Genomic DNA, 24843 nt, shown 5'->3' with positions numbered 1-24843 from the left:
TGGTACAGTGTTAAAGGGTGGCATTCCCAGTATGTGAAATGCTAGGAAAGTGTCAGTATGGAATGGAGAATGAGAATGTACTAGGAGCAAAAACAGAGGTTCCAACTCCCAATGTGGGGGATGTGGATGTGGAGTGTAATCCAAGGTCTTGGAATGAAGAAGAGAGGAAATCAAGGTGTGGGCTAGAAGTGATGCAGCAATGGATGCATAAACAAGTGCTGAAGTAAACAATTGAACCCAAGACAGAAGAGAAAGAAAGAGAGAACACAACAAAGAAGGGAACTCGGAAGAATGCTTGGGAAATGGAATCCATATACGAAACACGAGATAGTTGCTGCGTGGGCATTGGCACTGACTCCTCTCTCCTCCAAGGTATTCATTGGATGTGCAAGTGATCAATGAAAGATTTGTCAGAAGTGGAGCAGCGGTGGAAGCATAAACATGTGCTGAAATAAACTGCTGAAACACAAGACAAAAAGAGAAAAGAAAAGAACACGATATAGATGAGAACTCAGATGTATGCACGGGAAATGGAATCCATATATCTGAACATGAGACAGTCGCATACAACAGTGAGTCACTGGCTGCGTGGGCACTGGCACTGGCTCCTCTCTCCACAGAGTCTGCAGATGGTGAAATGAAGTGACTGACTGAGAAGGAGCCACTGAGTATAAATAGGCTGAAAAAGTGGGGAGGAATAATGCTGGTCGGACAGCATTTAATGCTGGCCGACTGGTGCATAAAATGCTCCACTGGCATAAAATGCCACACCAGAAAAATACCTAAAATACCTAATAAAAATGCCCAGCCCAGATCAAGCTCAGACTCACACATGAGTTGACAAATACTCTGCTAACACCCTCTCTCAGATCATGAGTGATCTGATACAATACAAGAGTACAATGAAAAGGGATCAGAAACTATATAACATAGAACCACCAAGTAGAACCATGGATACCCAAGCAGTGGGTGATCAAGCCACCACCAAGGTGCCTCGGAGAGAACCTGATGTCGATGTCGATCGTACCAAACACCTGAAAATAGAGAAGAGCATAGCATGTCTCTGTGTCCATCACCAATGTCTCGCAGTAGCATACAAGACCAGCCTGTCAAAAATGCCTCTGAACATAGGTGACCATGGAGTCCCTGCCTTTGGCCAGACCGCCAAAGTGTCCCCTCATGTGAGCTCCAGACGAAAGCCTCCCGCTCTCTGTCAGATAACCAGCTCAGCATGAACCTGGATGTCAATCCCAGCTCCAGGATTTGATTCCGCCAGACCGAAATCGATGCGTCAGGGACGTCCCTCTCTGGAACCTGTGCACCTGTATAAAAGTATAGATGAGGCGCAGCTGCCCCATCTGAACACCCGCTCACACTCCCTCTCTGGCACAAGAGAGTCGTGAGGGATGACCTCACCACCACCACTAGAAAGCAGCCGAGGAAGGGGCCACCAAGCCCTTCCCGCGATCCAAAGAAGAGGATCCCTTCCACGCCTTGGACTTCACCTTGGCCGGAGGATCAGAGTCGGAATCTGATGAAGGAGAGGACTCATCGGTAGAGCCAGCATCCCGCTTCGTCTTCTGCTCCTTCTTCCTGGAAGCCGCTAACTTCTTGCAGTCCTTCCGCAAATGTCCCTTCTTGCCACAGTGGTAACACTGGGCCTTCGACTTCTTCTTCTCGTCACCCCTCTCTGAAGCTACATAAGCCTCACCTCCATAATGTGCCAGAAGCCGCCCCTGTAATCTCAAGGATGTCGCATGGTTGTCCTCATCAAAATCTTCAGGAAGAAGAAAAGGGCGAAGAGGTCGAGGAATAGCTCCACAGACGATGTACCATAATCGCTTCTGCACAAACCAAGCTTTCATGACAGCACTCCATGTGAGATAATCAGGTCCATGTAACTTATCATCAGTGGAAGTGCACGGAGGAGCCATATGGAGAGGATAAGAAGAGAAGTAGAGAAGAGATGGAATTGAGAGAGGAAACACAGCCAAAACACAAGCACAGACTGTAGAAAATGAGAGTTCACATGCAATATAACCCAAAATTTGATCAATAGAAGACAAAATCTGCTGCAGAAAGTTAAAAAATCAGTCAAAAACTGCCAAAAACAGCAAAAACGGCCTGAATTAACAGTCACCCAGCCACGAGAGACGCTGAATCAGCAAAACGCAGGCTGTAAACTGGAGAAAAGCAGGTAGAAAACTGTCGCCAGCAGCTGCTGATGAAAAACGCAGGCAGCAGAGGGTGCGTAGGCAGCAGGCGATGGCAAAACTGCAAAAAACGCAGGCTGAAAACAGCCCCAAAACAGGTCGCCTGGCTGCGACAGTAGTCGTCTGATCAGCAGGGGTACAAAACAGTCCTGAAATCAGCAAGAAAACACAGCAGAAACACAAATCCTGAAAACTGATACCATGTCAGAAGTGGAGCAGCGGTGGAAGCATAAACATGTGCTGAAATAAACTGCTGAAACACAAGACAAAAAGAGAAAAGAAAAGAACACGATATAGATGAGAACTCAGATGTATGCACGGGAAATGGAATCCATATATCTGAACACGAGACAGTCGCATACAACAGTGAGTCACTGGCTGCGTGGGCACTGGCACTGGCTCCTCTCTCCACAGAGTCTGCAGATGGTGAAATGAAGTGACTGACTGAGAAGGAGCCACTGAGTATAAATAGGCTGAAAAAGTGGGGAGGAATAATGCTGGTCGGACAGCATTTAATGCTGGCCGACTGGTGCATAAAATGCTCCACTGGCATAAAATGCCACACCAGAAAAATACCTAAAATACCTAATAAAAATGCCCAGCCCAGATCAAGCTCAGACTCACACATGAGCTGACAAATACTCTGCTAACAAGATTGTGGAGGAAGAGCTTGAAAAAGTAGGCCAAAAGAATGCCATAAATGGTTGCAGGTCGACCAACCATAAAATGCCAGAAATGACAAATTAAAGGCATATAAAATGCTAGATAAAATCCTAAATAATCTGGGATGTGCCTAGTCCACTGTGGCATGCATAGACTCACATATGAGCTGCCAATATTGCTAATAAGAAGAGGGTGGGGTAGGGGGGATTTTAGACGAGTGGCTTACATGCTTAAATGAATCAGAAGATGTAGATATATCTAATGAAGGATGTTTGCTTTGAGAGCCCCCTCTATCGGAGTTTACATATAAGAAATCATCCAGATATTGTAGACCAAAAGGAAAAACAGGAGAGGGTTTTGATTCATACGACTCAAAGGGTTGTACAAACTTGACATTGGGCTTGGTTGAGATGAAGATGGGTCACCAGTCGTCCCAAATGTCGTATGTCTTCCATGATTAGAGAGGTGGCCAGCCTCACCACCGAGTCCAAATGGAGTAGCAAAGTTGGTAGGAGGGGTGTAAGTTTGACTATATGTAATGCACAAGTACTCTTCAAACTCCTCCTTTGTCATGAGACTGAAATCTGGAACATGAGAAAACAAAGAAGGTGAAGGTGAAGGTGGGGGTGTTGTCTTTCTTAACGAGTCCATAATGCCTCTTGAGGGCCTCTAGTGATGGAGAAGCTTGATAAGACATCATGGGGTCGTGAGAAGAAGGTGATTGAGACATTGTGATTCGGTTACAAGTTGTTCATGTGCCTAGCACAAAAACTAGCACTCCACAATATCCATACGATACTGTTGTACAAGAGCACTAACTTTGATACCATGTGAAGAAAATTGCGGAGTAGTTGCTAGGGTTTGCACTAAGGAACCATAGAGTGTATGACCACAATAGAAACACAATGATACTGACACAGACGTGCAAAATTCAAACCCCAAAAGCAAAACTCAAAATTCAACATAGAAACAAACACAAGTAGAAGTAGAGAGAGAGAACATAAACTTTGAAGTGAATGAATAGTGTAAATGGATGTAAGAGTGTACAGAGTGCCCAAGGGCAGAGCAGTAGTGTTGGAGAATGACTTCTACTGGAGATGGTGTTAGCAGTCATGTTTGTCATGCCTTGTCATCTCCTGCCTGTGAGCCTCAGTCTGAGTCAGATGAGGACATTAGGAGCTTTGACATGTCTGTCATGTGTTATGATGGGGGAGGCTAGTCACTCTCGACTGGCTGTCTTAGGATGTGTATTTCTTTTTGGCCTCTTTTAGTGGGCAGCCACTGGCTGCCCGGCTACTTTTTGGTCACTGTTGTGGGGCGCCCATTTTAGGGCACTTTTAGGGTTTGCGCCCATTTTAGGGTTTGCGCCCATTTTAGGGTTAGGGTTAGGGTTTGTCCGTTGCCTATTTATTGGCAGCCCCCCTCCCCATTTCATCAGTTGTCTTCTTGCAGATTCCGACACTCCTCCCCCGTGGTGGTGCTGCCATCGTCATCAGCCTGATCTGGTGCCCTCACTGACGCTGTGGGCTGCGTGCAGGGACTGATCAGTCCATTTCAGTGTATTCAGCATTCATTTCAGTCAGTGCAGATTTTCTTCCTTCATTCTCTGCTTTCTCTCTCCTCTCCTCCGTGTTCGTGTTCTTCTTCCGTTGCGCACTCTCACATGGTATCATCGCCAAATTGAGAGCACGGAGGTCTTCATCGACTGGAGAGAGACCACACCTATCATCTGTTGCTGCCCCCCTTCTCTCCAACAGCCAGGCGGCCCCTCCAGGCGGTCTGTATATTTGCGTTTGCTGCATCAGCCCCTTCCAGAGGCTGCCACGTCATCACCAGCCCCTATCTCCTTGCGTTTTCAGCTAGGCGGCCTTCTCTTCAGCTGGGCGACTCCACTACAGGCTGTGTTTTGCATCCAAGGTGGTCGTTTTCCCTCCTGGCGGCTTCTCTCCAGCTGGCGCTTCTCTTCTTGGCTGCGTTTTGGTGCCTGGCAACTTTCCCTCCGGATTTTGTGCCCTACACAGCTGCGTTTTCACCTCCTGGTGATAGGCGACCTGATTTCCTGGATTTTGGTGGTTCTTCTGGTGGTTGGTGACCCTTCTGGTGGTCATTCTTCGGCTTCGGCACAGTTTTCTTTGGTGTTTGGTGTTTTGCAGATTGGAAGATGTCTTCTCATCAATTTACGGGCTTTGATGACTCAAATGACGAGCTTTTGTCTCGATACTCATCTGAACGGAGGCGTGATTTCTATCACGACGTACGGAGTCTATTCCTCGTTCCCGTCCCCCTTCTATTCATGTATCTCGGTGATCCTCTTCCAGTGGGCCGACGATGCAGCCTTTGGTACCCCCTGTACAGGTACCCGTACTTCCTCAGCTACCCAAAGAGGACCGGTTGGATGGCTCAACTTTTTTCTATGGTCCTGCAAGGTGGAGTGTATCTTGGACTCCTTCGATCTTTGGGAGCTTGTTTGTGTTCCTATTCCCCGGCCTAAGGTGGATCCCGCAGATGGGATATCCATGGATCGTGCAGCCTTATGGGATCGGCTCAATTCTAGAGCCCGATCTTTCCTCTTTCTGAGTTTGCAGGATTCTGTCCTTGTTCATGTTCACAGGTTGAAGACTGCAGCGGACGTGCGGAGAAAGCTCGCGTCTCTCTATCAACAGAAGACGTTTGCCCACCGGATATCTCTTGAAAAGAAGTTGCGGATGCTCGCTATTGATGATAGTCCTTCCATGAAGGACCACATCAACAGATTACAGGATATGAGGGATGAGCTTGCATCCCTCGGTCGGACGATATCTTCTGAAGACATGGCTATGATTCTTTTGACTCAGCTGCCATCGCCTCGGTTTGATGTCTTCTACACCAGCCTTCTTACATCGAGGACCCGTGAGAAGCTTCTATGGGAGGAGCTATCCCCGCTTGTCTTGGAGCATGACGAGCGACTCAGAGAGGTCAGTGCTAGTGGATCCGACTCCACTAGAGCCTTTGTTGCAGGTTCGGGAGGACAGAAGAAGAAGAAGACGAAGTCAAAGGCTATGAAGAAGGACAGTTCTTCAGGCTCTGACTCAGATTCAGAGAGACTGAAGTGCCCACACTGTGGGAAAGGGACACATCCAGAGAAGAAATGTTGGAAGAAGTACCCTCACCTTCGTCCAGGCGCGACGGGTGGATCTACATCGGAGCCTTCTTCTACCTCTACACCAGCTGTTACCCATGAGTCAGTGTTCCTTTATATCCATGCTTTGGAGGAGGATCCTTCTTCCGTGGCTGCAGTGTCTTCTGCGCAGCCTTGGTTAGTGGACAGTGATGCTTCGAGTCATATGACTCCCTGAGGTGATTTGTTACAGGAGCTCCGTCCCTCAGAGGGTTTAGTCACTGTTGGTGACATTTTGTTGGTGCCTATTAGTGGTGTTGGCACATTGCCTTTGTTTATCGACCGACCTTCGAGCTCCTTTTCCCAGGCCCTACATGTTCCGGATTTGGGCCTTCCCCTCCTCTCAGTTTATGGCCTTACGAGGCTTGGCACACGAGTGATCTTCACCGAGCATGCCGTTGTTATTGAGGATTCTCTTACAGGAGCTGTCTTATCTACAGGTTGGCAGGAGAGCGAGCTTTACAGGCTCCATTCCCCTTCTTTGATGCAGGGTCCTCCGAGGCAGTCTATTGCTACACCTGTTCCCGCTTGTGCACCTTCTATTCCACAGGTTCCTTCCCATCCCCCACCTTCTCCTCCGGTGGTTCCCTTGTAACCCCCATCCCTTTCAGAGGGGGACGATCTCGGTGATGCGGCTGTGGATTTCCTGGCCCCTAGTGTTTTAGAGGGGGCTTTCTAGGATCGTGAGGAGCTCCTTCAGCAGCAGTCTACTTCGACGGACTTCATCGACATTGGCATTCCTCTTGCCATCCCCGGATCTATTTCCTCTTCGGCCTTCAGCCACATCCAGGATCTGAGAGGGGGTGTTAGCAGTCATGTTTGTCATGCCTTGTCATCTCCTGCCTGTGAGCCTCAGTCTGAGTCTGACGAGGACATTAGGAGCTCTGACATGTCTGTCATGTGTTATGATGGGGGAGGCTAGTCACTCTCGACTGGCTGTCTTAGGATGTGTATTTCTTTTTGGCCTCTTTTAGTGGGCAGCCAGTGGCTGCCCGGCCACTTTTTGGTCACTGTTGTGGGGCGCCCATTTTAGGGCACTTTTAGGGTTTGCGCCCATTTTAGGGTTTGCGCCCATTTTAGGGTTAGGGTTAGGGTTTGTCCGTTGCCTATTTATTGGCAGCCTCCCTCCCCATTTCATCAGTTGTCTTCTTGCAGATTCCGACACTCCTCCTCCCCCGTGGTGGTGCTGCCATCGTCATTAGCCTGATCTGGTGCCCTCACTGACGCTGTGGGCTGCGTGCAGAGACTGATCAGTCCATTTCAGTGTATTCAGCATTCATTTCAGTCAGTGCAGATTTTCTTCCTTCATTCTCTGCTTTCTCTCTCCTCTCCGTGTTCGTGATCTTCCGTTGCGCACTCTCACAGATGGATCCCAAGTATTGTAACCGGTAGTCGGAGATGAGAGAGTGCTGAATAATGAAGGGCAATAGGCTGGTCACCAAAACACAGCAGTTGGAGGCTGAAAACTGGTCACCCAAGGCAAAGAGCTGCAGGTGACAATTGCTGATGTAGGCGGCTTGTTGGACACAACAAAAACGTAGGTATTGCAGCAGTCGCTCGGTGGAGAGATCGTTGTAGTTCGTCACTTGGCACCAAATGCTGAAAACGCAAGTTGATCAAGTGCTATGATGATGCAACTGATGGAAATCTCCAAATAGTAGGGCGATGGCTAGAAACAGGCTGCCTAGGGTTGGATAGTGATGGGTTGCAGTCAGTGATGGTTGGACAATGGACGGTAGGTGGTTGATGGCTGAAATTTGCATGGTAGAGTGAGAAACTTGCACAAAAGGATGTGTGAAGAAGAGTGTGGAGGCATCACTAGGGTTTGCACTAAGGGAAAAACACAAAGTGTACGACCACGACAGAAGGACAACAAGACAAACATAGACACAGCAAGCAAAATTCAAACCCTAAACGCAAAACTCAAAACTCAAACACAGAAACTCAAACACAAACAGAAGAAGGGAGAGAAAGAACACAACTCTGAAATGAATGAATGTTGTAAATGAATGTAAGAGTATACAGTGTGCCCAAGGGCACAACAATGTATCGGGGAGTGACATCCACCGGAGACGGATCCCAAGTCAGTGACCACCAGTTGGAGTGTAGGACGAAGAGGATGTAGCAAATGTAGGTGTTAGGAGGGCTTGGAGCACCAAACACAAGCAAGACAAGTGTGGAAGAGGGCTGGCAGCTGTCGCCTGATGTGGAGGAAGCTGTTGCCTAATGGAGGAAAATGTTGCCTGATGTGGAGGACACCAAATGCAAGCTGTAGATGCAGTTGCCAATGTTAGGAAGCTCCAATCACATGCAAAGGAGGGTCAGAAACTTGTCGCCAATGCTGATGGAGGAGTGCTAGATGCAGAGGAAGGTGTGGCCCCAATTGTTTTGGGGCTGGACAGCCACATGTGTGTGGACTGATGGCTGAAATCTACACTCAAGGGTGAGAGATGTGCACAAATGGAAATAAGACCTGAATGGGGGCAGCCTGTCTATTTATAGATGAGGATGGACCCTCCCAAATTAGTGTTTCACTGAATTCTCTCGAACCACTCGCCATTTTAGGGTTTTCATTAAATTAAGCTTGTTTTGGGCTCTTTAAGTGGCTACTCAGCATAGAATGCATTTTTTAGGTCAACAGTATGAAGAGCGGATGGGGGCAACCGATCTATTTATAGATGTGGATTGACCCTCCCAAATTAGGGTTTCATAGAAACACTCTTAAATTGAGCACCGTGTTTGTGTTTTTCATTAAATAAACATGTGTTGGGGCTGTTTATAAGGCTATTCAGCATGTAATGCATTTCTTAGCTCAAGAGGGGTTTCACAGAAACTCTCTCTAACCGCGCACCATTTTTACATTTTTTGTTAAATAAGCATGTTGTGGGGTTATTTACTTCGCATTCTTAGCTCAACAGGGGCTGACTGTTGCAGCCTTGTACCTTTAGCCATTGCAGACACATTGTTCCTTCTCTATCTTGGACAAGCCAAGCAAAAGATAAGGAAGAGGAAGAACTTGAAGTCATCTCGACTCTGAAACAAATTTTGTGGGGAAGCATAGAGGATATCCCATGTGTTCTCATTGTGGGAAGATTTCGCACCCTGAGGAGAAGTGCTGAAGGATACATCCTCACCTTCGTTTGGGAGCAAAGGGTGAATCTACATCGGAGCCTTCGTCTACCTCTTCTTCGTTACCCACTATTACCACTGAGTCCGTGTTTCTACACATTTATTAGGTGGAGCAGCCTTCTATGACTCTTCTTCTGAGTAGCCTTGGCTCATTGAGAGTGGTGCATCGAGACATATGACTCCTTGCGTTAATTTGTTGTAGGATCTTTGTCTGTTAGAGGGTATTGTCATTACTGGTGACCTCTCTTTGATGCCTATTAGTGGTGTTGGCACCTTGCCTCTATTGTTAGACCGTCTATTGAGCTTTGTTTTTGAGGTTCTAGATGTTTCGGATTTGGGCTTCTCTCCTCTTAGTTTATGGCCTTCCTAGACTTTGAGACCCGCATTGTCTTCTTCGAGCCGGCCGTTTTTGACCCTATTGTGCACATCATTGTGTGATCAACTTTCTTGGACTCTTGGCCTATTGGCCGACACATTGGTACATGGATGGGCGCTAGTAGAATTGGTCACTACGGTCATGAAGTGACTTAGGGAGAATGCATTAAGAACACTTCGGGGTTAGGGTAGCCGAGTCCTATATATAGGACTCAAGACCATATTGTGCACATCATTGTGTGATCAGCATTCTTGGACTCTTGGCCTATTGGCCGACACATTGGTACATTGGGATGGTGTGGACTAGTGGTATGGGACGCCAACCCTTGGGTTGTGATACCTGGAGTGCTGCTAGCTCCCAGGCTCGAAGGTGAGCCTGTTTGGCTCTATGGCCGGTAGGTGGTCAGATGTCCAGTCCCTTTTATTCGTAGATATGGATGGTGTCATGTCTCATGTGCAGGCTGGATCCTATGGGGATGTCTCATGCAGTGTTTATTCAGGAGCTCTCTTGAAATCCATGGCTATTTCTTGTTCACTGTTCAGTGTGTTCGTGCTTATGCCTTGAGTTTATTGCTTTTGCTTCAATTTAAAACATGTCAGCAGCAGACTTCTTTTGTTGGTTTTTGTTGGAGGGAGGGAGAGAGAAATCTATATCTTATGGATATGAAGCAAGTCCTAATCCTTTTGCTCACAGTGTTATGAGTCAAGATTTTGAAAGTGGAGAACATTCAGATGACTTAAAAAACTTAGTGAGTGAAGGTAGCAAAGAGGCTCCTGATAGTCATGAGGCAGAAGCACGGTATGAATTAATGCAGCATATAATACCTAATTTATGTCGAATGAGAACCAAAACTAATCATTAAGTAGACTATTCACACTAAAGTCTCTGCCATACTTGTACCAAAATTAGGATGCAGGAGACTCCATCATTTCTCACAGTAATAGGGTTTGTTCTGCTTTGATTCATTCAACTTTTAGAAGCGAAATAACTTTTCAAAAGTGACACAGAGGAGGCTGTTCTGACATCCACTAAATCCTTTGTGACTGTTTTCATCATCCTTTGTGCTTGCTATATTGATAGATGTATTGGAGAATTGTACTGATTCAGAAGTTTCCTTACTGCTGTTTTCTTGTAGACTTGCAAGCACCTTATCTGCAACATTACCGCCAGAACTTACTGGCATTATTCCCATTCTGGACAAAATGCAGGTACACAAATTCAACAATTTAAGTAGCCTCATTGTTAAAACACACAACCTCGGTTGCATGCAAGGGAAGGATGAATGCCAAAGCCTCGGTTATTTTAAATTTTTCTTTTTTCCTTTTTTAGTATAGATGTAATAGTCCAGTCCATCATCAGCATCACCTTGGATTTGCAGCAAGCTCTCGGATCCCTCTCTAGTAATCTACTGGGGACATGTGACTAAGCAATCCTTGTAACAAATCTTGCCCAATGCAACTCTTGTTCTTGCTTGCAAGCATAGATGCACTCTGTGCCATTGTTATCAGCACATTTAATATCAATAGAGCATGCCAAGATTCTGAACTTAGAGAATCAGCTTGCAACAATGGAAGCAGAAGTTTCTGAGACTTTGAAACACAATGTATCCTTAATTGTGTATATATGAGCAGATAGTTATTGGAGTGATTTCCAGAAACTGTTCTATAACATACTATTTCGTTCACTCAAAAGTCTGATCATGCTAAAACTTTACCAAGTAAATGCAATTTGTGTGTGCTTGCAGATTGACACTTTTATCAGATCAATGCAAAAACAGCTCCAAGGAGGTCGACGTAGCTTTTTTGGGAAGAAATCTGTGGCTCCTCAAGGTCGCGAAAAGTATTCACTGGAAGATATGCTATGCTTTCAGCGTGTATGGATTCTCTCTCTGTACTTACTATATTCCCTTTGTTCTCTATTGCTGTTTATCGTGATAAGTACAATGCAACTGCCCAGACTTGAGTACTGTTATGCTCTATTGTAGGATCCCATTCCGACTTCTCTGCTACGAATGAGCAATGATCTCATGAGTAGGGCTGTCAAGCTCTTCCAAGCTGTACTCAAATACATGGGTGTGGACGCTTCGGCATCAGCAGCTACAGTCAATCCATCAGAACAGATGGAGATTTTGATGAAGCTATACAAACATACTCTAAAACGTGTGGAGCTTCGAGATGAACTATTTTTACAAATGTCAAAACAAACTCGAAACAACCCAGATAGGTGAATTGTTGTATACAAAGTGAATATCTTTTACTCCTGACAGGTGTTGTGGCTTTTTGAAATGCTATAATCATCTGCTACCATGTGCAGCTACTCAAAAATTCTGACTAATTTTCAGCTTTCAATGTAAATGCTGGTTTGGTTGCACTGTGTTCGACTTTGATGATAGTGAAGTTGTCAATTCAGAGATTAGTTAAAGATAGACTATAAACATAGACTAACTAGTTCATGTTTACAGACTAATCTGTCTGTCACCTTGAAATCAATCCACATCCTTTTATCTTTTGACTATCATTATTTGGCCCAGCAATTTTTGTAACTGTTAATCCGTTAATGTTTCTTTTTTTCTGGGCTTACAGCCCCAGGATACAAATTTAGTAGACTAATTCAAAAAGACAAGAATTTAGAAGTCTGGTAAGAAATCTGGCTTAAGAAGTCTGGATAAAGGGGACATGGGCACGCTAATCTCATTCCTGTTTTCACACTTTCCACGCAAGATTGCCATCACCATCATCATTATTGTTTTCAGCCCCTGTTTTGCCCTACACTGCTTGGTGCTTGGATTCATCATTCTTCCTTCTGACATCAATCCTGGAGTGGAGTTGACTGCCACTGCTGCTGGTGTTCCTTCCCTCCCGCAACAGGTAACTGCTGCCCTATCCCTGACATGAGGATTGCAGCCTGTACGACTGCATCAGCAATCTATACCGCAGTGTCTTTTGGTGCCTGTGGTGTAGATTTTACTGTCCTAAGAGTCTTCCCACTACTGTTTTCTACACCCAGGAGGATTGCCACCATCCCTGCTCCCCAGTCTCTGACGCCATCATACCAGCTGGAACAGCTGCATTTTGGGCTGTTTAAGCTTGCCTGCAGGTGATCAATCCTGTCAGCCATAGAGTGATGGCTTCCTATTTGCATTCAGAATCTGTTGAAGAATGCACACTGCTTCTGCATCCCAGAGCCTACTTCCTGCAGTTGGTTCATTAAGTCACTCGCTCTCTTTGCATTTCTGAGTTCATTTGTTAGTTGTGTGGTTGTCATACATTGCATGGTTGCTTTGCAAACCCAAGTCTATTCTGACATGGGTTCAAAGATGTGTGCTTTCAATACTTGAGCTATCCTTAATGTTAGATTTTGCAAGAGCACACACAGACTAACTCTTGATATCTCAACCTACTTCCCCAAGGCAGTTACTAAGGTGCTGGTGTAGGTGGAGCCATTGGGACACGGAAGCCTTGTTCAAAGTGAGGCTGGGACACGGATACCCAGGTTGCAATGATCGTGAAAGTGTGTGAAATAGGTGGAACACCACTTGGCAAAGGTAAGGATGAGGTCCTAAAGGGTGTACCTGTACCTATGTTTCCATAACCCCCCGGTGTGATGTGTGGTGCGACATAAGATGTTTGAAATGGAAAAGTGAATGGTGTGAATGGAAGTGGAGAAGCAACGGAGGAATGTGGTGGGATGGGTGGGTTTGAAAATGTGGTGTGTGAGGTGCAGATGCATTTTGTTCATTTTAATCATCTAATGATTGGAAATGAAAATGTGAAGATGATGATGCACCATACAATGAAGAAAAAGGAACACCAAATTCATTCTGGTTTTGTAAAGTAGATAGAAAAGAAGGGAGGGTAGAAAAAGAGGTACCTGGCTTTTTCTTATAATGTCCACGACGTGTGTTAACATACAGGAATTGGTTTTCAAGAGGACCTTTTTTTGTAGTCAACAGACTGGACTCTTTCTTCCACATGATCTTTACCATAATATTGCAAAGCAGAAGAGGTAAAAGAAGGAGCAAAAGACTAATCTAAAGTACCTTGCACCGGAGTGGACGGAAGAACATGAAAGAAAGGAACATACTTCGGGTCTTGTTCTCCAAGAGGGGGGCTCATCCCTGATGGAGGTCTCAATGGCCCTGCAATATCATCAGATTGACGCGCAACATCTGAAGAGAGAAATTCATGTATACCTTCATTTAGAAGCTTTTCTTGAAGGGCAATCCTTCGATCGAGCTCCTCAATCTTCTTTTGTCTAAAAGCTATGATGAGTTTGTATTCTTGAGAGGTCAACTTGTCTAGCTTTTCTTCCACATGTAATCAGAAGTGTCTTCCACCATGTCGGAAATCGTACGACAAAGCACAGACTGATAAAAGAACACAGTTAGGGTTAGGGTAACTTAGAGACAATGAAGACAATAAATAAATGAAGTGATATAACTACTGAATAATACGATGCTCATGTAGCAAATACACTATGCAGTGAATAAATATTGAACCTTGAACTCTTGTATCTCAAGGATTAAGGCAGGGGTAATGAGGTGGAGAGTGTGTCATACTCCGAACAGATCCCGAATCTCAGCAAAGGCAGTCTTTGGATGTCGAACATTGGCAAACTTAGCAATGAGAAGTTGGATTTAATGCAGGCAGTTGTGAGAAGAGAAAAAGACTAAAAACGCAGGCAGAAGGTGAGAGAAAGACTAAGAAGGCAGGCATGACAATGTGCAGGAGAGAGAAAGACTAAAAACGTAGGTAGGACAGCTTGCAGGAGAGAGAGAGACTAAAAACTGTCGGGTGTAAAGTCCCTTCGTCTTTGTGTAAATAGACTTACGGGTGTGAACACATGTTTAATGTACCCCAACATATAAATACATTCTTTTTATTGTTTGTGTACCATCACATTGGTACACCTATCTTTGCTTTCATTTCCTCTAACTCTTAGCTCATCTCTGCTCTTTAGCTAACGCCTTGATCTTGCACGCCATTGTGCTCTCTCACCCCTTCAAATTGGTATCAGAGCCTTGGCGAAGGTGTGCACACTTCCCGAAGTCAAGGCGAGTCAGTTTCAGCTCGTGCGTGCGAAGAAAATCTGCAGGTGGTTTTTCAGTAGACGGCTGTGCGCGCATCGAGGTGTCACATTTCAGCAAGTTGTCACATCCCATAGGTCAGGTCGTCAGTTTTCGGGCTTGCGTTAACAATTTGCAGCAAGCGATAGCCAAGCGGCAGTAGGGATAGGTTTGCACAGGCAGGTGACAACCCTAGGCAGATTCGTCAGGCGACAGGCACGCGGGACAGGCAGCTGGTCAATGGCTGATGTTTTTGTCACGTTATCTGCAATTCACGTCAATTTTTCATTAATTTTGCAAGGAGACCCCTTGCTCACTGACCGGGGTTTGCGTGCGCAAGCATAGTTCGCAAGTTTTTGTAGATTTAGGCACATGAATTTGGGGCTTTTCAGATTGAGTGCTACTCATGCAAGATTGAGGCTTCTGTGTCAGAAATTGCAGACATTGTGTGCGTTTGAATTGGGGATTTCGCCAAATTTACTGAAATTATGCTCATTTGAGTGAAATTTCTCAACATTGGACCCATAAAATTTGGGGCTTTTGCTGTATTGGTGAAATTTTGGTCAGCTGAGTCAAATTGGCTGACATTGGTGCACAATTGGACCCGATAAATTTGGGGCTTTTACAAAATTTTGTGAATTTTTGCTAAATTTGCCCGTTTTATGCTTTCGGGAACATGTATTAATGCGATTGGGGCAGATTGGTCAGTGAAGTTTTGGGGTTTTTTGCTGAAATCTGTGGATTTTGGCAAAGTTGATGCGTAAATGCACTTTGGGAATATTGCTGAAGCAATCTTGTGGTTATAAGCAGAGTGATCTGAGCATTTTTATCTCCCGCTTGTGCGATTTTGGAGAAATTGCAGAGATTTCTTGGTGTTTTGGGTATCAGAAGATGATACGAGCACATATGTTGCAGTACACTTGCTGGACAGCTCCCATTGAGTTGATGTATTGCTGATTATACATGTTGAGGTAGCAGTCTTAGTGATCATTTGCAGATCTGGGATTGGTGCAGATGTACTTTTGGTGATATTGCTGAAGTGGGAGTTACCTGGCAGTGATGTATGCATTTAATGTATGCTGAAATTGCAGTCATACTGCTGAAAGTCATTCATTCTACTACTGTACATGTACTTGGACAGAATCTTACTATTATTTGCTGAAAAATTGGGCTGAAATCAGCTGAATATTCAGCTCATTTTTTGTTGTCATAAGTTGCAACATTGAATTTTTGGTTTATTGCTGAAAAATGGCTGCAAATGCTTCTAGCGGCAGTGACACTAAATCCCTCTTTGAAATCAAGAGGTTTGATGGCATTGGCTTTGACTTGTGGAAGGATAGGATGCAAGGCATTTTGTTTCTCAAGGACTGTGAAGATGCTCTCTTGGAGACTAAGCCTGCACTTTGGAAATATTTCTGAAGCAATCTTGTTGCCATAAGCAGAGTGATTTGAGCATTTTTATCTCCCGCTTGTGCAATTTTGGAGAAATTGCAGAGAATTCTTGGTGTTTTGGGGTATCACAAGTTGATACGAGCACATATGCATGCAGTACACATGTTGGGCAGCTCCCATTGAGTTGATGTACTGCTGATTATTCATGTTGCAGCAGTTTTAGTGATCATTTGCAGATCTGGATTGGTGCAGATGTATTTTTGGTGATATTGCTGAAGTGGGAGCTACCTGGTAGTGATGTATGCATTTATTGTATGCTGAAATTACGGTCATATTGCTAAAAGTCATTCGTTCTACTGTTGTACATGTACTTGGACAGAATCTTGCTATTATTTGCTGAAAAATTGGGCTGAAACCAGCTGAATATTCAGCTCATTTTTTGTTGTCATAAATTGCAGCATTGAATTTCTGGTTTATTGCTGAAAAATGGCTACAAATGCTTCTAGCAGCAATGACACTAAATCCCTCTTTGAAATCAAGAGATTTGATGGCACTGACTTTGACTTGTGGAAGGATAGGATGCAAGGCATTTCGTTTCTCAAGGATTGTGAAGATGCTCTCTTAGAGACTAAGCGTGCAACTATGACAAATGTGGATTGGACTAGACTTAATAAGAAGGCCATTGCATACATTAAGCTGGCAGTGTGTGAAGATGTACTTACAGACATCAAGTATCTTGACACAGGTTATGCTATATGGAAAAAGCTTAAGGACACTTATGAAAATACAACTCATGTGAATCAAGTGCATCTTACGCGTAAACTTGTGAACATGGAGTTGGATGAGTCTTAAGCCAGCATCTAAGCATTAGAGTGCTTTCACAGGGGTCTTGAGTCGGTTGCAGGACTCTGGTTTGGCAGCTTTCGATGGTAAATTGAAAGCTATTTTCTTATTGATGACTTTGCCTAACATCTTGGAATCTTTGGTTGTGCCACTTAGTAACAATCCTGCTTTGACTTTTGATGGTGCAAGAGGTTCAATCCTTGATGAAGAAATTAGAAGAAAGTCTAGTGGTGAAAGGAGTGGCTCAGCTTACCATGTAAGAGGTAGGTCTAAAAAGAGGGGTAATGCAACCAGTCAAGGGAAAAGCAGAAGCAAAAGCAAGGGCAAACAATAGAATGCCACATGCTATCAGTGTGGGCGTAAAGAACATAAAAAGCTCGATTGCCGGTACTTCAAGAAAGAGCAAGAAAGAAAGAAATAACAGGGTAAGAAAAAGAAAGATGATGACAACTCTTTCTCAAAAGAAGTTGCAAAGGCAAATGCTACATCCAGTGTGGTCATTGAAGAGCTTCTTAACACTGAAGAGATACTTATTGTAGCCTCATGTAGTGATGCATATATTATGGCAGCAACAGGTGCTATGCACATCACCAAAAAGGAGGTAATTGATGCCTTACTTTTAGCTCATGATGGGCTGTCACAATCATGGATAGTGGACAGTGGTGCTTCTTTTCATGTTACCCTCTCTTTGAAGTCATTTTTTGAATGCACTGCAGGTTGCCTAGGCAAGGTTTACTTGGGTAATAACTATGCATGTGAGATAGAGGGTGTTGGCACCATTGACTTGGCTCTTGACTTTTTGCTCTTAAGTGCATACACCCATGATTTTCTATTGAAATCATCAATGAAAGTAACAAAGTACTTGCACCCCCAGACGAATTAATTGGCATAGTGCACACATCAGAATGTACTAAGTCAAGAACATTAGACTTCTTAACGACACCAGAGTAATAAGGAGACTTCACTTGTTTTCCATATAAGCAATCATTACAAAATTCGAGACCAAAGCCTTTTACATCAAATCTCACTAAAGAGGAGAGAACTTGAACGCCTTTCTGGCTCATATGACCAAGTCGTCAGCCATAGCCAAGAACTTCCCAGGTAATGCTTTGCAATGCAAGTAATATAAAGACCCCCTTTTGCTGCCTTTAACAATCAGCATATAGCCCTATGGACCTTCCAAGATCAACCACCAAATGTAGTAAAGTACCCTTTAGCAACAAGCTGCCCAACTGATAGTAGACTCTTCTTTATGCCAGGTACAAATCTGACATCCTGCAAAATCAACTCTTTGCCATGTTTTTAAAAAGTTTCATGCTTTTGTTACCACACAAAAAGGCTTAAGTTGAAAGCCATAAGAACAAATAATGGGGGTGAGTATGTCTTAGAAGAATTTAACAAGTTTTGTGAGATGGAAGACATTAAGAGGGAGTTGACAGTCCCTTATGATCCTGCATCAAATGGCATGGCTGAAAGATTTAACCGCACACTTTGTGAGAGAGTCAGATGCATGCTGTCCATAGCTAATCTCTCGCAGCAGTTTTGGGGAGAGGCTCTTAAAACTGCAGTTCATGTATGCAGTCGCTCTCCCAATCGTGCATTGGAAAATGGCATTCCTGAAGAGGTTTGGTCTGGCAAACTTGCTTCATATGACCATTTGCGTGTCTTTGGCTGTTATGCCTTTGTGCATGTATTTGTAGAACAGAGGACCAAACTAGACATGAAATCCATCAAGGGCATCTTCATGGGAGATGGAGATGAGGGAGAGATGGGTTATAGAGTTTGGCTTCCTCAGGGTAGGAAGATAATATGCAGCTGAGATGTAGTATTTAATGAGGCAAAGTTGCAGAAAAATGCTACACATGGTGATCTTGACAAAAAGAAGGTCAAATTTCAGTATGAACAGCCAGCCATTCAGCAGCCATTAGCTGAACATTTTGTCCCTTTTGATGCTGAAAATGAGCAGCAACCTATTGTGCTACAGCCAGAAGATCATGGACAGCAAATAGATGCACAGGATGAAATAGGACAGCAAGAAGAACATGCTCAAAATAGATTACAGCAACAAGAAAATGCTGAAAATCAGCCACCTGATGATGGTGTGCACATCCCTCAGGATGTAGGCCCACTGCGTGATAATATAGATCATTGGGTAAGAATGTCTACACATGTCAGAAGGCAACCACAGAGGTTTCAGCCATCTTTGGATTACATTCTGTTGATTGATGAGGGTGAGCCTCGGACATTTAAAGAGGCACAGTCATGTGAAAACAAGGGAAAGTGGAAGCTTGCTATGCAGGAAGAGATGAAGTATCTATATGCAAATAACACATGGGAACTTGTACCTTTGCCCAAGGATAGGAAAGCTATTCCTAATAAATGGGTTTACAAAGTGAAATGTATTGATGGGAAGCCCAAGTACAAGGCACGGCTGGTTGCTAAGGGCTAGACATAGAAGGAAGGCATAGACTTCCAGGAGGTCTTTTCACCAGTGGTGAAGATGACTAGGCTCCGTGTTTTGTTTGCTCTCACTGCGTCCTTGGATTTAGAGTTGGATCAAATGGATGTGAAGATTGCTTTTCTCATGGTGACTTGAATGAAGAGCTATACATGAAGCAGCCAGAAGGATTTGCTATTCCAAGAAAACAACATTTGGTTTGTAAGCTGAAACGCAGCTTATATGGACTGAAACAAGCCCCTAGACAATGGTACAAAAAATTTGATACCTTTATGTTTAGTCATGGATTTAAACGCAGACATGCAGATCACTGCTTATACACTAAAAAGGTTGATGATGGCAACCTTATTGTGCTGGTTTTATATGTGGATGACATGCTGATTGCAAGACAACATAAGAGTACTTTGAATGCTCTTAAAAGGCAGCTGAGTTCAGCTTTCTCTATGAAAGATTTGGGGGCAGATGAACACATTTTGAGCATGCACATTAAAAGAGACAAAGGGCAGCATTTGTTGTTTCTCTCACAAGACAAGTATATCGGCAAAGTACTTGATATGCTTAATATGGCTGATGCCAAGCCTCTTGGTGTGCCTTTACTGGGACATATAAAGCTTAGCAAAGTTGATTGCCCTAAGGATGATGCAGCTGTTAGTGCCATTAAGGGTATACCTTATGCATCAACTTGTGGATCTTTGATGTATGCCATGGTTGCAACTCACCCTGACATTGCTCATGTAGTGGGAGTTGTTAGCAGATTTATGTCTAACCCTGGCAAGCTACATTGGGAAGCAATGAAATGTATCTTCAGATACTTTAAAGGTACACAAGAAAAGTGTATATGCTGTGGAAAGGGTAAACTAGAGATTTAGGGATTTTGTGATTCGGACATGGCAGGAGATCTTGGCACTAGGAAATCTACCAGTGGGTATGTTTTTATTTTGGGTAGTAGGACTATGTCTTGGTGTTCAAGATTGCAAAAAATTGTGGCACTGAGTACTACAAAGGCTGAATATATTTCAGCCACAGAAGCTTCTAAGGAAGCTATTTGGCTTGGCTGTTTGTTCTTTCTTCACGTACTCTAGTGCTTGGTTGTGATAGCTAGAGTGCAGTATGTCTGGATAAGAATGCCAATGTTCCATGCACGTTCCAAATGCATAGATGTTCAGTATCACTTTATTGGACAGGTCTTGGATGATGGTCTTGTCACACTGACTAAGGTCAAAACCCAAGATAACCTTGCAGATGTTTTCACTAAGTTTCTAGCAAAGGCTCTGCATGAGCATTGCATTCGTTTAGTGGGAGTTGGTTAGCTTAATGGTATCACTTCGGGCCTTTAAGTGGAAGGTTGTTTGGTGTAAAGTCCATTCGTCTCTGTGTAAATAGACTTACGAGTGTGAACACACCCTTAATGTACCCTAACATATAAATACATTCTTTTTTTACTTTGTGTACTATCACATGGGTGCACCTATCTTTGCTTTCATTTTCTCTAACTCTCAGCTCATCTCTACTCTTCAGCTAACACCTTGGCCTTGCATGCCATTGCGCACTCTCACCCCTTCAAACAGTTGTTGGGTGTAAAGTCCCTTCGTCTCCGTGTAAATAGACTTACGGGTGTGAATACACCCTTAATGTACCCTAACATATAAATACATTCTTTTTATTCTTTGTGTACCATCACATTGGTACACTTATCTCTGCTTTCATTTCCTCTAACTCTCTCAGCTCATCTCTGCTCTTCTGCTAACGCCTTAACCTTGCACGCCATTGTGCACTCTCACCCCTTCAAAAACGTAGGCAACAGGTGAGAGAGAGACTAAAAGCGTAGGCATGACATCTTGCAGGAGAGAGAAAGACTAAAAACGTAGCAATAGGTTAGAGAAAGACTAAAAACGCATGCAACAGGACAGTGATGACGTGGCAAACTGTACGGTAGGAGGTTTGCACAGGAACAATAGTCACATGGTTGGAATTAGCTCCAAACTGCGTGAAAAGGGCTCGAAATTAGGCGTCAACTATTGGAGACAGCAATGGATAGCTTCGGCTGAGATGTCCTTTGCAAACAAGGCGTGGGCAGCAAGCTGAAACACCTGAAATCTGCATAAACGAGATTAGAGAAGAGTAGAGGGCTGGTTGCTTATTTATAGAAAATTAGGGTTCTAGATCCTCTCCCACTTAACTCTCTCGGTCCGCTTCTCATTTTAGGGTTTTGGCTAAAATAAGCATGATTTGGGGCTGTTTAAGTGGCTAAGTACATTTCTTAGCACAACACCCCCCTCATACTGAAGAATGCTCATGCAGTAGGTGCCACTTGGACAGTGTCCCTCACGGGGAAAATGTTCACTTGCTGAAGCGCACTAGTACAAAGATGATGAAATCATGCAATGCAAAGGGTAAGGTACAACAGGGGGGAAAAGTTGATGTCGAAGACAAAGTGTTGAAGCTTGTAGAATACCAAGAAGGGTAGGAACCCCCTCTCAACCTGGATGTAGATGCCGAAGTAGGAAGAGGAGCTTGATGGCGGTCTTTGGATGGTGCTGAGAACCATAAGGAATGAAAGAAGAGGAAGTGGATGAAACACCCTGCTAGAAGAGCAAGGTGGAAGTCACCGCTATGATAGTATTGAGAGGGATGCACCACAATCCGCCTTGGGAGGGGAAACCGCCATGTTGGAGGAAGAGCAAGCACTTCTAGGATGATGAAACCATGAAAGGAACGGTGCGCATCCCATGTCTCTAGCCCAGGTAGGACCAAAGCAATTTGCAAGTTAGCCCTACACTGAAAGACAAAACCCTACAAAAGAGATGAGAATCTGTAAACACAGAGGTTAGTGGTGAGATTCTTCAAAGCAAAACATAACATAACGAAAATCTAATTTAAAAGAAATGCAATGAATGTGTATGTGTGAGTAAATGCAACAGAAGATAAAGAATGGAAAAGATAAGGTCAATGAATCCTATGGGCCGGACTCTAAGAGTGTAAAAAATGAATGCTAGACTGACCTAGGGTATCCGAAAGAACCTAGAGACATGCTAATCTAAGAAGGTGGCTACCATTGCGTACGTCCAATAAGCTGGGCTCTTCCAAGGGAACGCTTGATGAGGTGGGGAGGAAGGTGAGATAGATGCATGAAGTGCAACGTGATTGATACTTGTAGACCAATCAACTAGTCCCTCAGGGGTAGTGAAAGAGATGGGCTATTGAGGCTATACTCTAGCCACGTGTCCAGCAACAACCGCGGGTGCTGAAGGAGAAAATGAAGGAGGAGCGGAAGGTGTAGCTCCACTGAACTGTGCATTCGCATTGGTCTATTGAGGCTTTTTAGGTGGAAGACCTTGGGCCTTGGAGTGACACTCCTCGTCCACATGGCCTGCTCTATGGTAGTGTGCGCAAAATTGGTTTTTCTCAGGGAGTTACTGCAAAATAGGTCTAGATTCTTTGGTTCCATTTGAGAAAGGGGAGTCACCCTTTGCTTGCCTTCGCATCTTGCGAGTTCTTTCCATTGGTGGTGTTCCTTCCCGAAGAAGAGGCAACCAACCCCCTCTGCTTTGAATAAGGCTGTGATGAGGATTTCTTGTGGACTTGATCATGTAGCCATGCGTAACGCAAGAATTCGCACTTAAATTCGTTGAAGGTTGGCAATCGAGGTTGGGAGATGATGTGTTGAATGAAATTGAAGTACTTGTTAGGCAACTTATTCAAGAAGAATGTAACTTGATCGTCATCTGACTTTGGAGAGCTAGTAGTGGCAACTTGGTAAGTAACCGGCTATATTCAACCAACATGACTTTCAGATCATCTCCTTTGTTAATACAGAACGCTTGAAGCTCAAAGTCGAGTTTGATGCGCCGAGTACGATCACGAGCCGCATAGCGGTCGAGAAGGTGACTCCAATGCTTTGACGCAAGCGAGAAGTGCTGCAACCGAGAATGAAACTCAGGAAGAAATCCCTGCATCAGCTCAATATTGCTTGTGGTATTGCGGGCTTCCATTGACGGATGTAATCAGGGTGAGCTAGTCGAGGGTCTGGCATAGGCTCTAGAGCAATGATGAGGTCCCAAAGACCCTAAGACTGAAGGACTTGTTGCATGAAATTAGATCAAGTGGTGAAATTTGACCCGTTAAAACATGTCTTATCCCTGAAGGCATTCTTGGCCGTTGCAATAGGACTGGTAGTCCTCCGAAATGGATAGTGTGAAAAAGTGTAGTGTGGGTAGGATGGGGGAGTGGAGTACACTTGAGAATGGGCCACAGAGTGCCCACCAAACATGCGGTTAGTGTGCAAGGTGGATCCATAGGTAGGGATGGGCTAACTAGGTATGGGCATGGTAGCCACATGAGGAACGCAAGGAGGTGGGACGGGAACATGGGAAGCAAAAGATGGGAATCCTTGCGTAGGTGTAACCCAAGGAGAGTGTGAAGACACACCATAAGCTGAGGATGGAAACCCTTGCGTATGAGTGGTCATGTGAGATGTGAAGCTAGGGTTAGTGAGGGGGATACCCATCACAGTTGACCCAGAAGTTATGGATGTGCTCATTTGTTGAAAGGTGAGAGGCACTATGTGAAAGGGTGGCATTCCCCCTAATGAAGTACCATGGTGCAAAGTGGTAGAGAAAGGGGTGGAAAAGGAAAAGGTGCTAGGAGCAGAGATGGTAGATCCAACCCCTAGGGTGTGTGATGTAGATGTGGAGTGTAAGCCAAGTTTTTGGAAAGATGATGAGAGGTGATCAAGGTGTGATATAAAAGAGCGTGGGATGGGAGGGAAGTGAGAAGTGTGTGTGATATGCTCAAATGAAACAGAAGTTGTAGATGTACTTGAATTTTGTCTGCTTCGTGAGCCCCCTCGATTGAAGTTCACATACGCAGAGCCATCCGGATCTTGTACCTCAAAAGAAGAAATAGGTGAGGGTTTTGATTTATGTAACACAAAAGAATTGTACAAACCTGACATTGGACTTGGCTGAGATGATGAAGATGGATCGCCAGATATTCCGAATGCCGTATGTCCTCCATGATCGGAGAGGTGGCCAGCTCTACCAACCAGTCCGAATATGGTAGCAAAACTGGTAGAAGGGGTGTAAACATCATCATACTTGTTGCAACAGTAGTCCTCAAAGTCCCCCTCTGTCATGTTAGTGAAATCTGGTGAAGGTGGAGTGTCGTTCTCCTCATCGAGTCCATAATGCCGTCTTAGGGCCTCCAATGATGGAGAAGCCTGATAAGACATCATAGGAACTGGAGAAGTAGTTGTCTGGGACATTGTGATTCGGTTATGAGTTGTATTGTGTGCCTCGCACAAAAACTAGCTCTCCACAATATCCGCAAGATACTCTTTACAAGAGCATCGGCTCTGATACCATGTGAAGAAAACTGCTAGGGTTTGCACTGAGGACACACAAAGTGTACGACCACGATGGAAACACAAAGAGACAGACACAGACACAGAGGGCAAAACTCAAACCCTAAACTCAAAACTCAAAAACTCAAACACAGAAACTCAAATACAAACAGAAGAAGGGAGAGAGAGAACACAACTCTGAAGTG

At 44.4% G+C, this 24843-nt stretch overlaps 1 protein-coding gene across 8 annotated transcripts in view; it reads left to right on the top strand.

Moving 5' to 3' along the window:
* LOC148017397 (kinesin-like protein KIN-14I) overlaps positions 1 to 24843 on the top strand; it is a 133797-nt gene that overhangs the window by 6577 nt on the left and 102377 nt on the right. For 7 of the 8 annotated variants that reach the window (XR_015687962.1, XR_015687964.1, XR_015687963.1 and 4 more), the window contains 4 exons: positions 10232 to 10336; positions 10674 to 10746; positions 11283 to 11411; positions 11523 to 11761. Coding sequence is in view for 5 of the 8 variants with exons in the window: in XM_087663474.1 (XP_087519600.1) it covers positions 10232 to 10336; positions 10674 to 10746; positions 11283 to 11411; positions 11523 to 11761 (546 nt within the window). In the remaining 3 variants the exon portion in view is untranslated. The remainder of the gene's footprint in view (positions 1 to 10231; positions 10337 to 10673; positions 10747 to 11282; positions 11412 to 11522; positions 11762 to 24843) is intronic. The other variant, XM_087663475.1, reaches the window with a different exon arrangement.

Source organism: Lygodium microphyllum, chromosome 22, assembly GCF_053477565.2.
Source record: "Lygodium microphyllum isolate KBCC chromosome 22, Lygodium_microphyllum_v1.1.10, whole genome shotgun sequence".
In the NCBI taxonomy this organism is placed as follows: Eukaryota; Viridiplantae; Streptophyta; class Polypodiopsida; order Schizaeales; family Lygodiaceae; genus Lygodium; species Lygodium microphyllum.
Note: the sequence above shows the minus strand (reverse complement) of the source record. Positions and strands in the feature narration are given on the sequence as shown.